At 41.3% G+C, this 15003-nt stretch overlaps 2 protein-coding genes across 2 annotated transcripts; one reads left to right on the top strand and one right to left on the bottom strand.

The window, feature by feature from the left end:
- The first annotated feature begins 397 nt into the window (after positions 1-397).
- On the top strand, positions 398-4565 carry LOC126782871 (FHA domain-containing protein PS1). The gene is made up of 7 exons (XM_050508209.1): positions 398-721; positions 802-947; positions 1050-1217; positions 1397-3190; positions 3282-3417; positions 3523-3911; positions 3994-4565. Exons 1-7 carry the CDS (start codon positions 436-438, stop codon positions 4228-4230), a joined length of 3156 nt encoding a protein of 1051 aa, XP_050364166.1. The 5' UTR covers positions 398-435; the 3' UTR covers positions 4231-4565.
- A 49-nt stretch (positions 4566-4614) lies between these two features.
- Positions 4615-6975, bottom strand: LOC126782872 (protein SENSITIVE TO PROTON RHIZOTOXICITY 1). Its single transcript, XM_050508210.1, has 2 exons — positions 6902-6975; positions 4615-6335 (listed from the first exon to the last, which is right to left on the bottom strand). Exon 2 carries the CDS (start codon positions 6307-6309, stop codon positions 4717-4719), a length of 1593 nt encoding a protein of 530 aa, XP_050364167.1. The 5' UTR covers positions 6310-6335; positions 6902-6975; the 3' UTR covers positions 4615-4716.
- Positions 6976-15003: the final 8028 nt, after the last annotated feature.

The following is a 15003-nucleotide window of genomic DNA, read 5'->3' as shown; positions in this document are numbered from 1 at the left end:
GGAATTGGGGTCATTTTTGTAGAGATGGGTGTTTTCATCGTCTATAATAAAAAATTTAAAATGAGTTGTTAGAGATGTTTTTAGAAGTTAAGCGTGCATGGAAAAAAAATTAGACGAAAAGAATAAATGAAAATAATGAATAAAATTAAAGGATATCTTCAGTACACAGCGTGTATATTCACATATAGCTTGAAAGACCTAAATTAGAGTAAATCATTGTATCATATGTTCGATATTCTGAATAAAACATCTCTTTCTTTTATTTTAATTTTTCATAATGTTTTCAAAAAGAGCGGAAATAAAATCCCAGAAAATCGCAACGGTCGCCATTTCGAAATAAAATCCCACCACCACAACCACAACCTTGCTCTCTCTCTCTCTCTCTCTCTCTCTCTCTCTCTCTCTCTCTCAAAGAGAAGCAAAGCAAAGCCAACCATGGGCGACGAGAAAGCGAAACCAGTGGCCGGAAAAGAAGAGCCGAGAATCCCAGTGTTCACAGTCCTCAAGAACGGCGCGATTCTCAAGAACATCTTCCTCGTCAACAAACCCTCGCCACCGCCGCACTCTCAACCCATCGCCGCCGTCCATGAAGAAATCTTGATCGTCGGTCGCCACCCCGACTGCCACATCGTCCTGACTCACCCCAGCGTCAGCCGATTCCACCTCCAAATCCTCTCCATTCCTTCCTCCCACAAGCTCTTCCTCACCGACTTATCTTCAGGTATCTCCCTTCCCCTCCCCCCTAGGGTTTTGACTTTGACACCGAGTTGAACTCGGACTCAGCTCTGATCTTGATTGCAGTGCACGGGACTTGGATCTCGGAGAAGAGGATTGAGCCGGGGGTTCGAGCTGAGCTGCGGCAAGGAGACACGCTCAGGGTTGGCGCTTCTAGCCGCCTCTATAGGCTTCACTGGCTTCCTCTGAGCCACGCCTATGATCCACTCACTGTGAGTATTTTTAATTTCTCGATTCAATTTGTTACGATGCAGATAAGGTGTTTGTTGAAATGTCCGTGACAATCTTATGCTCCAATTCGATATTTGTTGCAGGTTGTGAATTTCAAGGCCGAATCTGATTGTTCTGATATGAATTTTGAGGGTATGGAGTCTTTGTTCTCTGATGAAAATATTGGATCAATTCCGCCTTCAGCGTCTGAACAAGGATTAAAAGATGATTGCCAAGAGAAGCAAATATATGAGACTCCTGAAATGGACCAGGTAATCAGTTTCTTGATGGTTTCTTTCATATGTTTTTCTTTATTGTATATGTATTTGTCATGCTGAATTGAGTAGGTGTGGTTTGCTTGGTGGAGGCCGCTGTCAAGTATAAACATAGATTGTAAGGTGTTTGTTGAAATGATTACGAGGATTGTCTTTTCATCTTGTATGTGTTACAGGTTGTGGATATAATGCCAATTGATAACGCAGAAATTGAATCTACTGAAACTATTTCTGAGGTTGTAGAATCTCTAGTCTGTGGTGATAGTTCGGGATTTATTGGGAGGAAGGAGAGGCTGTCAGCTCCTCCAACGCCTGAAGAAGAAGAAGAAGACCAGAGTGATCATGGTGGCGAGAACTTGTCAAAAGTTGTTAGCCAAGAGAATGAACTCTCAAGCTTCTGGGCCTTTGGAACTGAACCGATGAACCTGTTTTTTCCTCTTGATGACTCTACTTCTAATTCAAATGTAAACCAGTACCAGCAACTTAATTGTGTCTCGGGAGGTTCCGAACTAAATAACAGCACAGAGCTTTCTTATTTCGATGAAAAAGAAGGGGAAGAAGCTTCTTTCATTGGTCAAGTGTTGGACGAAGATCAGGGACAGAGTAATATCTCTAGTCTTTCAGCTGGACATTTTATGAAAGAGAATTCATCCTTGCTGATTGGAGAAGTCCTTGCAGAGACCAAACATCAACAAGTAGAAGAAAATCTGGCCTTAGAATCAAAATCAGACTTGTTGATTAATCTGGATAGGAAACGCTTTATAACAAAAGATCTGGGAGAGACTGATCGATTGTGTCTATCTTCTGAACCTCTTGAATATTCTGATGACAAGGTAGAGGGAGCCTATCCTTCTGCGCAAGTATCTGAAAGAACTGACCACCAGACTGATAGTGATTTGTGTCTTTCAGATGGACCTTTTCTGATGGAGAACTCATCCTTGCTGGTCGGTGAAGTCCTTGGGGAGATCAACAATCATTCAGATGAAGAGCAAAACCCGGTACATAAACCAATCGTGCTGGTTAACCTGGATATTGAGATTACTAATGAAATCAGATGTCTTATTGATGAAAGGTGTGGAGAAACTGAAAAAAGAAATGTGTCACCCAGAAACCACCATGAAAAGAGGAACATCAAAACCATCCCCTCTGTGCCTCAAGTCACAAATTCTGCCTGCTCATTTTCAACAGATGGGGTTCTCTCAGATTTAATAATTGATAAAGAGAATGAGACTCCACAATCTATCTACGCTGCAGGAGGACAGCCTGAATCAGAATTCTGTGAAAGCCCTCCCTTGACATGTGAAGATAAGTCAATCTTTGGAGAAAGCATTTGGGCTAGAAGAGGGAAACCTGCTAGTGCTGTTCGGATTCAAACAGAGACAAGCAGAGAAAGAACAACTGTTGAGGCAGGAATTGTTGATGATAATGAAATGGAGGTGGAAATATTCACCCCAGACAAGGAGAATCTGACACCAAATACTCTTCTTTTAAGGTCTTTGAAAAAAAAGAATGAGGTAGAAATTAAGTTTGATGATACTCAACAGGAGGCTGAACTCTTTACGCCTGACAAGGAAAATTTAACAACAAATACTCTTCAATTGAGGTCCTTGAAAAAGAAGGGGAAGCTAGAACGAATTAATTCCTACTCCCTCGGATCATCTTCGTCGAAGAGAAACTCGATCTCCAATATTCCTGGAGAAGATCTGCTTCTATCCCCAGGAAAAAAGAACCAGAAAGTGAAGGATCTCCAAGAAAGACAATCAGTAGAAGCTACTACCAGGAATCAAGAAAGGCTGGAAAAGAAGTTGATGCTCACTAAATTAGGCACAAACAGAAGGCCATTCCAGTCACTAAAAAATCCTGCTGGCAAGAACAGAACATCAGAAGCTTCAGTCTCCGATATGGCTGCTAAAAGCTGCACATTTCTTGCTTGTAGTCAAACAACGGAGAAGGTCAAGAATCCACTCTCTGTAAGTTGACTAACACTGAATGTTAATGTTTTCCTGCAGCTCTAACTAGCTTTATCAAGTATGAACCTATCACTCAAAATTGAACTTGCAGAATAAATTACTTGGAGAAGGAAAGAGGGGCTGGACTATGGTTGCAGACACTAATACTCTCCTTGACAAGGAATCAAGGAAAGCATTGCAATTTCTACAAGGTCTCAAGGGCACTCATCTGATCATTCCAAAAATGGGTAAGGAACTTTGAAGTGGTTCACATATATTATTGACATTGCATAAATATGGCATTTTTGTACAACCAATCCTAATGATAGCAACTTTCTTTTTTTCTCAATCAGTTATACGGGAACTGGATTGCTTGAAACAGTGTGGCAGCCTGTTCAGAAAGAAAACAGAGGCTTGTTTGGTTCTGGAATGGATTGAAGAGTGTTTGGTAAAAACAAACTGGTGGATCCATGTTCAGAGCTCACAGGAAGATGGAAGACTGACCGCTCCAACCCCTCCTGCTTCTCCACAGTCTCTTTTTAGTGAAAACAGTCGGGAACCTACTTCTGGAACAACAAGCTCATTTTCCTACTTAAGACGTTGGAGCTCTATGGGACTTGCATCGCCAACAGCAGAAGATCACATACTTGATTGTGCTCTTTCACATAGGAAGAGGAGTAATGAGGGACATCTTGTCCTTCTAAGTAATGATATCACAGTGAAGATCAAAGCCATGGCAGAGGTAATTAAATATTACACCTTAATCCATTTTCCTTGTTTCAGATACTTCTGGTCTTAAACATATCTGCCTGTTTTTGTCTCAGGGTTTGATTTGTGAGACAGCTCAAGAATTCCATGAGAGTCTAGTGAGCCCGTCTTCTGATAGGTTTATGTGGGCTGGTAGCTGTCCTCATGGGCGTACTTGGTCCTACTTAGCTGATGTTGTTTTAGCAGAGAAGTATAATCGCTGCCAACTGAAGAAGGTGCCAAAGGGAGAAGGAGGTGCCAAAGGTCTGAAGCTCATTTTGCTCCACAATTCTCATTATGGGCAGATCCGTTAGATCAGCTAACACTCTTTAGCCTGTATTGCAATAGCTTGACTGCTTTGCTGATTAATCTGTTGCTTCTATTGCACTTGACAATGCAATTGATATGAGCATGAATGGCATATTCTACATTCTTATAGACATGATGCAATATATGTTTGAAGCTTAGATAAAATGAAATTCGTGCATAGAATGAGATTCATCGCCTTTTTATGTAATTTGTGCGCTCAAATTACAGCACTAGTGAGGTGCAACAGGTTATACAAAAATGAGTTCTGATGATGTTCGCATTGTTTGGTCCGAGTTGCTTCCAGTGATGTCATTGTGTTCCAATCCTCCCAAATAAACGAAAGAAAGAAAAGTAGATGGATAACAAGAGTCCCATTTGGGTGTTACAGAGAATCAATAGATAATTTATTTCACGTTCAAGAAATCACAATACATGGGGATCACCTAAATCGTTACAGAGAATGATACTCCTGGTCCAAGCAGTCAACAGAGTCACTCAACATGCTTGGAATTTGACTCACCCCCAGTTTTGTGAGTGTAATTACAGGACGTTGGCATGAGAAATGAGAATGAACTCTCGGAATCTTCAAATGGGGGTCGAGGGAACTCATGAAGGCCATCAAAATTACATGTCTCAAAATTCAACGGCGAGAAATAACTGGCAGGATCGTCAACACTTTCTTTCACATCCATAAGATTCTGAACTAGACCACCACCACTTGGAACAGTGGAGCCAAAATTGAAGTTGATGCTATCGACTCTGTTTGGTGCTTCACTAACTCTGTTTGGTGCTTCACTATCTTCCCTATGTTCAGATGCCCCAACAGCTGTTTTTGTTTCGTCAAGGGGAATGGCAGGAGTGTGGCCTTGGAACAGTGCAATATGTCCAAAAAGCTTGTCTTTCCTGGAGAAGGTTGTGCCACAAGAACAAAGCCACTTGTCCTTACCACAATGCTTCTCATGAGTTTTGAGATCTGCAATAACGGAGAATTTCTTGGTGTGGCATCTGCTGCAAGTGTAACTTTTGTCACAGTGGGTTCTCTTGTAGTGATTTTTTACACATAAAATGGTCTTCAAAGGCTGAAACTTCTTGTGATCCTTGTTCCGCTTGCAACCAGCATAAGGGCATGAATACCTTTTGATGAGTGTTGGCTTGGAACTAGAATCTTTGTTAGGCTTTGCTAGTGCAGCCGCGGTTTTGTACTCGTCTCCATGACCTCTCATGTGCATCCTTAAGTTTGCATCCCTCTTGAATCCCTTTCCGCATATAGCACAGAAATGAGTATGTGGTGCAAGAATTTCTTCTTTCTCTAGCTGTAAGATTTCATAAGTACCCGGTGGAAGGTTCTCGCCTTCATCAGCATCCTCTTCATCTTTTGATTCATGTTCTTCAATGGTGTAGTTTAGCTCAGCCCCATAGTTACTGATTGAGTCAATTTGGTTGGGTTGCTCACTTAACTTGCTTCCGCTATTAACTTGCAAATTAACAGTAGCTTCAGTTCCTGCTCCAGCAGAAACAAATGCACCACCAGGCTGGCCAAACTGTCTCACAGAAGATGTTGCAGAGGAAAGGGTCTGCTTGACGGATGGAAGAAGACTACCTGCCGTAGAGATCAACTGAGCTATGATTGAAGTAAGATCAGCCGTTATGAGCTGCTGTTGTTGAGCCACCAGCTCATCAGGTCGTCCTAGAACTTGTCCTCTCCGGCCAACAATCAAATGCACTAAATCCTGGAGCTGATGGATCTTCTGTTCCATAAAGGAAAGATTGGTTAACATTGTACTCGGATCCCATTCCTGAATCTTACTGGAATGGAGGACGTCATTCATCTGTACATCTTCTCCGCCTGCAATTGCTTTCTCAGTGTTTAAGTTGCAAGTAAGTGAAGTTTGATCCTCCGACGGCTGGCTGAGTTTCTGGAAGGATGGTTCAATCCTAATACCATAATCCAAAATAGAGGGATCTTCCCACTTGTTCTGATGCTGCTGTGCACTGAAATCAGTAAAAGGTGGCCGATCCAAGCAAGTCTTATTTCTTAAATCCTTTGCCCAGATGTCTGCACAAACCTTATCTTGACGATCCATTACTCAAACTTTGCTAGCTTATACAGCTGAGCCGAAAACAATTAAACACCCAACCAAAATTAATACGGGATGACAGAAAATTCGATCACAGTTCATTGCAAACAACAGCTGAACTAAAAAGTAGTTGGATCAGTAAATTGACCATAAGAACAATAAGTTGTATGCAGGAAACAATATCGAATTTAAACTCATTGTATGTTTAATTCTCAATAAAAATCAGGGATCAAATCATAGAAGATCCCAAAACTCTGAGTTCAATATGGCTAGCATCCGGATTTTTTGTTTCTATTATTGTACAGCATAAAGCTTGAATCTTTCTGAGTAGAGCTAAGTAGGTAAAATCAGTCATTTCATCTGTAAATCATGTACTAAGGAACCCAAAATCCCACAAAAAATATCAAGTCCTAATTGGCAACTCAGAATCAATATCAGTGAAACAAGGAAAAAAAAAGGGATAAGATTCTATAGTCTACACAAAAAAAAGCTATGTAAGAAAAAAAAACAGCATAATCAATCAGAATCTGAAAGACAAGTTGGAGCAATGAACAGAGAGAAGGCTAAGAAGTCTAGAACAGGGAAAAAGAAAAGTTACCAGATTGAAGATGGCGGCTCTGGTCTGGTGTTAGAGACTCATAGTTGAGGAAGCCAAACTGGAGAGGAGAAATCTCTGTTACGAGAGAAGAAAAGGGAGAGGAGGGGTGAGTTTCGGGTCCCAGCTATGCCCGTCAACCATGTGAATCAGGCCGTCCATTTGTCGCCTATGATTTGATTGATCGCGAGAAGACCCGTTTGCCCAGATTGCAAAAGTTGACTTTGGTATATGATATGGACTTGGGATGCCCGGTGGCGGTTTTACTTGGTAAGTTACCAGGATGCTTCGAGAAGAAAAAACAAAGTAAAACACACAACCCCAACAGAGGAAGCTTAGAGACAAATTGTGCCAAATAACACCTAATTTATTTGACACCAACAAAATAAATTAATATGTATTAATTAAAGAAAACAAAGACACAATCGTAAATTGTGGGATGCCGAGAGTATGGACTACACTTGTGTGCACGCTGCAACGTCTAATTACATACCATACGGGTACATGTGGACGCACCGAACTAGACCCGGACCCGAAGTCTTAAGGATGTCATGTTCACCATTTTTTTCAAAATTAAAAAAAAATTCAAAATGAATCCGAACTCACAATTTCAAATCGGGGATCAAGCAATTGAAATGGCAAAACTGTAAGGAGAAAAATTCAGAGAAACAAGGGAACGTTTGACATAGGTATGGGCGGAACAAAAAGTCCAAACGAAAGCTTAAGAAAATGTTAGTTGGAAAATCGCCGATCAACTGGATAAGCTTACTAACAAAAAGGTATATTTGTCAACCAATGATGAATGTTGTTTATAATTCTTTGGGATTCCGGCGGGACTAGAATTTTGATTATCGCGGGAAAAACACCATCTCCGACAATCCTGAAAATCATGAGCAAAATGCCGTTAAGAGAGAAGACTGGGTTGGCCGGCCTTTAACCTTTGATGCCTAAGTCAGCTACATGATGATGTAGAGTACATAGGAGTAAAGTGGAGAATAGAGGCTTACCAATTTGTGGAGTGGAAATGTCTATTTATAGGAGAAATGAGGTGGTGATTGAAATTACCAAACTGCCCTTACATGAGGGCTTAATTGGACTCAAAGTAATGGAGTAGGGCTTCGGGAGCTAAGTGCAAGGCGAGTAACTCCGATGTTTTAGCCCCATAAAGGGCGTGATGTTAACAAGTCCCCAAAGTTCCCGGTCAAGAGACTCTCTTGGGTGGGGAATTTATCAACAAGGAAACATCGGGAGTGCGAGCCTAAACGAGTGCCAGAGCACTAACGGCGGCACTACCAGTCCCAATGCAAGAGAGGGGAGTGACCGGGTGGACAAAATCATGTGCAATGATGCGAGGTCCCAGAGAGATCGTATGAGGATATACGTATAGTCCTAGGGGAGGACCAAAGTAAAGACATAGAGACGAATGTTACAATTCTGGGGAACATGTGGTGGCGTATACAATGTGTGGCCATACTCCGGGGGGTCATATGGCAACATGTGATTATGATCCGGTGGAACATGTGGCGGCGTATATAATGTGTGGCCATGATCCGGGGGATGATATGGCGATGTGTGCATGATCCAAGGGGATCATATGGTGATGTGTGATGAGTATACGCGGTGGGTAGGATGCAGGAGTTCCCCGGTCTCAGGGTCATGGTGGTGTGCATGCACCCGCTCGGGTGGAGGGGTAGAAGCCGGGACGGGGAGTATAAGTACTCACCCGGGTGGCTGGAAATAGAAACCGTACCGGGGAGTGTGCACACTTGCCATAGTTGGTTTTAAATGGTGTCAGGACACCGCATTTGGAGTATATTTGGGTGTCGGAATCCTTTGGAGAATAAACCGTGGGTGTTAAAACCTGTGGAGAGTAAGTTGTGGGTGTTAGGACCGGTGGAGAGTAAACTATGGGTGCTAGGGCTGGTGGAGAGTAAACTGTGGGGAGCAACCACATAAACGAACTGCCCGTAGAGAGAGTGACTATAAAAGAGAGTAAGTCAAGTAAGTATGTAAAAATACCAACAAAGACAATTATATAATTAAGCATGAAAAGTAGTCAGGAGGAGTACACATAGAGACAAGCCGTAAGGGATCAACATAGGTGTGTAGCCATATGGTATGGTCTCCCTGAGCCTAGGCCCGGAGGCTAGCTAGAGCAGTCGGGGCATCCGTGAATTGGCGATGTATCCGAGATCCCAGTGCTAGGCCCAGAGGCTTTCTAGAGTAGTCGGGGCATCCGCTAATATGGCTATTCGTCCGGGACATGGTGGGAAAATATAAACGAGAGGTGTAACCATGACCCGTAAGCGTACAATAACCAATAAGGGCAATCAATAATCATTTAAGAATGATGAATAGTAGTCATAAAGAGTATGCATGGAGATATGTCGTAGGAAATCAACATGAGAGTAGCTATTTGGTGTAACATTTTAGGTGTTAGCCGAGAGGCATCACCGCTTAGTGTTAACCATGTATGTACACACATAGCAAGCATGTTTAAGAATGATGTGGCACATATGTCATGGTGTTTTCATGGCAATAACTCAATTAATAGTGTAAGAAAAAAACGTATGGGAAGCCGCTGAAGACATCATAAGTATAATAGAAATAATAGAGTTAATGTACGGGATTCCATGTCGGTCATTGAGCCCTGACAAAACTCTTATTGTTCATATAAAAAGGCTCCCGGTGGTAGTTGTATCTCATCAGAGAAATACATGTGTGCTGGTAAGAAAAAACGTACCCATAAAGCTCATAGTAATCATGACATATGTAGCCGTATTATGTATGTGGTGGCGGCCTAGAGTCATTGAATAGAGTAACAACAAGCATAGAATGTGTCCGCTCATTTTTGCATGCTTTTGGCGGAGGTAGTGAAATGGCGATGCTACTGATGGAGAGTGTTAGGTCATATAGGAACGCTTTCTTTGACTAGTACTAGGATTTGGGCCTAAAACAGTCAGTGTTAGTCCAGGCCCAAGTTTGTCATGACCAATATAATTCTTATTCCTCTACAGCCGTTTCATTTGAACGTCTGCGTTTCATTTAACACGGGGTGAAATAACTTCTCCAATGCATTCATGTAGAAAGTGAGGACATCAGCAAGAAACTTTAGGTGGACCACTATTGAGTCAATAATCAGATTGAGTCTCTCGATTGAAAATTAACAGGATTGTATTCAATATCAGTTTGGATTTTGCCATCCTTCTTCCAATTCCAATTTTCTTCAAAGAACTTGATAGATCGTTACTTGGAACGTCTATAATAAACTCTGTAAAATATCATCGTTAATATAGAATAAGTATGGATCGTTCAGTCCGGGGAATCAAAGGGGACTCAAAACTTATCATGTTATTGGGGGATTTGAGATTAATTATAAAATTACTACTGAAAATAAATCATAAATTACTTATATACAATTGATTTACCACTCATCACATTACCAAACACGAAATCTACTCATGAACATGTAAGACACGCACAAAACAACTAAGAGGCAGCAAGTATATTTCGAATCAATCCAAGTTCATCTTAATTCCAATTCTAATTAGAGCCCGAAGCGGTTCATCTAATCGTTAAGACTTCATAATTATTTAGAATCAACGAACCGTTCAATCCTAAACATATGCTAAAAAGAGTCTAACTTCACGAAGCGTATTAGTTAAACACAAAAAAGCACATAAACACATTAAGTCAAATTGGAGACATATAAACATGCATGGCGTCACTCATCATGTTTAAGCATGCAAATTCCAAGAACTATCAAAGCCCTATATAAGTAGCAATAATTGAGACACGAAGTGCATAACTCGGTCAAAGACTACTTTGGTGAATGAAATCGCAACCCAAGAAGAGCCATGGCCGTGGCTTCCTCAAGCATTGATTTAGATGCACAAGTTCAAAGAATTAATCAAAATAAAACCTAAATATAAATCGAAAACCCTACTGCTCCTAATCATCATTATACACGACATCCATATATAAACATAATTTATACAATTAAAACATAAAACCAAACAAGTCTGAAATTATGTTCTTCATATATAAAACCAAAAAATACATTCAATAACCCACACATAGAAATCGCAAAAATCATAAAACAAAAGAGTAAAATACAAGCCATGGATGAATCACACTTTAGAAACCTTGAAGGATTCGGCAAGGATGATAAATTCGATTATGGAGGATGGAAGGGATGAACACGGTTTGTGGTGGTGATGGATGGTGTTTCTGGCTTGAATTTCCTGAATGTATTTTGGCGGAGGTTTGGCTTAGCTTTATGATTGAGAGGTGATATCAATGTGTAGAAATGACATGCTATTTATAAAGGAATAGGTGAGAGGGGCTGCATGGTAATGGGCTAATTCACTATTTCCTTTTTCTTTTTTTCTTTGCTTCTCGATTGAATGATGATCATCTTTGTTGGTCACATGCATTCTCCCTTCTTCTAGGCCACATGCATTATTCAGAATTATCTCTTAGTTCTCTCCTTCCTTTTTCTTCTTTTGTTTCCTTCTTCCTCTTTCTTTCCTTAATTTCCAAGTCATTATCTCACATTTAATTCTGAAAATAAGGAAAGAAAATAATAAATATAAATCACAAATGTTACAGAAAATGTCAAATAATAAAAATCCTAACCCAACTAGGTTTCCTAGTTCGACAAGGAATACTACTCTATAATACTCTCGACAATTTCTGCGTTTTACACCCGTTTTATCACCAAAATGCAACTAACGCCACCCTAGACTCCTAACTCGACTCAATGACTCAATACTACAATAATAAGGGCTAGTAAAGTACAAATGGAGGTAAAAACATGTTAAGAACGTCGCATAAAGTGCTCTTATCAGAACCTCTTCGGGGAATGAGACTTGAGTAACTTTTTCATATCTTCAGATTCATCACCAGCAGTGTGACGAGCTTGGCCCTTGATAGCCAGCCATGAGCTTACCACTTCTCGCTGAGAGTAGTCGGATGAGAGTTGAGGCGCTCATCCAGGCTAGTTGAGGGAGCAGTCTGGGCACAGAGCATCCGGCTAGGAGAGAGTGGTCGGGTGAAGGAGCAGCCCGGGGTACGGGGCATCCGATCGAGGCAGTTGTAGCTAGGTGGAGTATTCGGCTAGGGCAGTTATAGTAAGGTGAAAGAGCATTCGGCTGGGATAGAGTTGCTTCCAGGCCAAGAAAAAGAGGCGGATGCGGGGTTCTAATAGTATGGAGTGCAGCCGGATAGGTGATGGGCCGGTCAGCCGGGTTAAGACATTTCCAGCCGGGAGATGAAGCGGACAGCCTGTGAGAGCTCCGGGTGAGATCTATTTTTTCTGTCCGGCATTTTCTTTTCAATTTGAAGAAACTAGTAGCTTATTGGTTGTAAGTTGGATGTTGTGGTTCTTTGTCATGCCACCGGTGATGGTGCTGGTCAATCCCCTAGTGTTGGCTTTGAGTTGGCGCTAGGAGGTTGTGAGGTTTGGCGCATTGGACTGTTAGGCAGAGCTATGCATTTCTCTAATCCGCTACGCGTGAACTTGTAACTCATAGTGCTGGCGAAGAGTGGAGCTAGAAGTGATGGGAGACCCCTGGATTTTCATAGCTGCATTTTGGGTATCCAAAGGAGTTGGCCCCTGAGTTTCTGATGGTGCTTTGGTCGTGGAGCTTGTGATGGCGTGGTGTAACTAAGAAATTGATTGTAGAAAAGTGGTGGAGGATAGAGAAAACCTCAAATCTACTTGCTCTCTCTTAAAGCCTCTACAAATCAAAACCGCTGAAGTAGAAAATCAACAAACTTTGAGTTTCCGCTACCCGCAGAGGGTGAAACCCAGAAAAGTATGAGAAATTGGGTGGAAAAGAAAAATTTCCAGAAAAATGGTAGAGTTGCTCGCAGAGAGCTGTGGGTGTAGCCACTGAGATTAGATCCTTCTAGCGCCGATATATGATGCTCTCGGATTCCGACATAGCTAGAATCTTGAGTATCACGGGAAAGCACACCATCTCCGACAATCATGAGAAAAACGGCATTAAGGGAGTAGACCGGGATGGCTGGCCTTCAACCCTCCAATGCCTATGTCAGTTACATGATGATGTAGAGTACGTAGAAGTAAAAAGTGGAGAATAGAGGCTTACCAATTTGTAGAGTGGAGATGTCTACTTAGAGGAGAAAAAGAGTGTGGTGACTAAAATTACCAAACAACCTTTACAAGACTAATAATGCATGTAGCGAGCCTTTGGGCCTAATTGGACTCAAAGTAATGGAATAGGGCTCTGGGACCTAAGTGCAAGGCGAGTAACTCCGATGTTTTAGCCCCATAAAGGATGTGATATTAACAAATGTCAACCTCATACATAACTAAATCATGGAGACGATAGCCAACATTTAGTTAGCGTGGCTGTGACGTGAACGAGAAAATAATCATGTTAACCTTGTTAGGTAAGAGGCAAAACAAGCATCAATGCCTCAACTTCAATGGAAAAACCAAGTTGATACATGTCCTTACAAAACTACCATTGTGATATTCTAATTTCAATTTCATACCGCGTGATGCTCACCTCCAATTTTCATAAGTTTTGCTAACATGGTTTTGACATGAAGGAGGAAATAACATGGGTAGGGAGTTGGGAGGTGAGGTTCAGATGGATCAGGAGAGGTTGTGGTTTGGGTCAGAACGACCTAGTGGGTAGATGTGAGTGTAAGGGTTTGATTCGAGTGTAAGGGTGGGTAGATGTGACGATATTGAAGTTGATTCCAGATCTTAATAAGCCTTGGAACACAGCTAGGTTGGATGGAAAGTTGTCAGATCTCTATACACAGAAAACCCTTAATTTTAAACCTCAAAAACCATAAATCCTTAAACCCAGAAAACCAACAACTTAACCCAGTTTGAAAGCATATGACATTTCACTCAACCATTAATAATTTCATTCATTCCAAGAATCCAAAACTGTCATAAAATTCCTTTGACCGTTAAGCTGTTGCAACCCGAATCATTTTGCCTTCTTCCCATGTTGAGAGTCGTACTAAGTGTAGCGACTCTAAAAGTTGACTTTTTAATGCATAAGTTTTTCAGAAAAACTTCATTCACGAAAGTTGTAGGGCTCGTCGATACAAATTCGTGGACACGTGGCACGCCTAAATCGGAGATCATATGAAAAAGTTATGAATCAAAAAATGTATTTGGACATTTTTGGAAAATAGTATAAATATAGGAATTAAATAGAAAAATGGGGATAACAATCAGAAAGTTAGGTCGGTACTGTTCACGAATGTCGGAGTCCCATGATTTCGGTCGTCGCAGCTCTCTGCATAGTGGTTGGCGTCCCATGATTTCGGTACAGATCGACGGGGAATGGCGAGGCGGTTCGAACGGGACCGGTGGCACGTCGATCGGTGACCCGACGGCGGAGATCGGCCCGTTGGAAGATTTCTGGGTTTTCTCTCGGGTGAACAGTATCCGACCCGATGTTTTCTGATTTCCCCCCTTTTTCAGATTTTCACCCCTATTTATATTATTTCCCAAAAATACCCCATACCATTTTTGATTCATATATTTTTCATATGAATTTCGATTTGGGCATGCCACGTGTCCACGAACTTGTATCGACGAACCCGACAACTTATGTGAATGAAGTTTCCCCAAAAACGTACGTATAAAAAAGTCAATATTTATAGTCTTTACACTTAACGACAGTATACAAATAAAAAAGGTTCGGGCGTATCAATTCTCCCCTCCTAAAGAAAAATAATTTTGCCCTCGAAATTTACGTAAAACAAAAGGTTTATGCCCACTTCTCGAAGGGACGTATCTTAAATGCCAAATAGATAAAATCATTACCCTTAACATATCGTTCACCAAGTATCACCGGAACATACTAACTCAATACTTCATTCCTTGTGAACGACCCTCATCCATGAAAATCATGACCTTCCAGGACATACCCAGGTCAATAAATGGTCCAACCACACTATTAACCTGACCAAGGATGTTACAAAATACAGATATTATACCACATATCAAAATGCGTACTACCCTTGTTACTCGATACTCCAAATATTTCTTTCAAGAGTTCTCCACTCGTAACTCAACTCTAAATAATCGATGGTGTCGCATCGATTCA

The sequence above is a fragment of the Argentina anserina genome, chromosome 2 (genome assembly GCF_933775445.1).
Source record: "Argentina anserina chromosome 2, drPotAnse1.1, whole genome shotgun sequence".
Lineage (NCBI taxonomy): Eukaryota > Viridiplantae > Streptophyta > Magnoliopsida > Rosales > Rosaceae > Argentina > Argentina anserina.
Note: the sequence above shows the minus strand (reverse complement) of the source record. Positions and strands in the feature narration are given on the sequence as shown.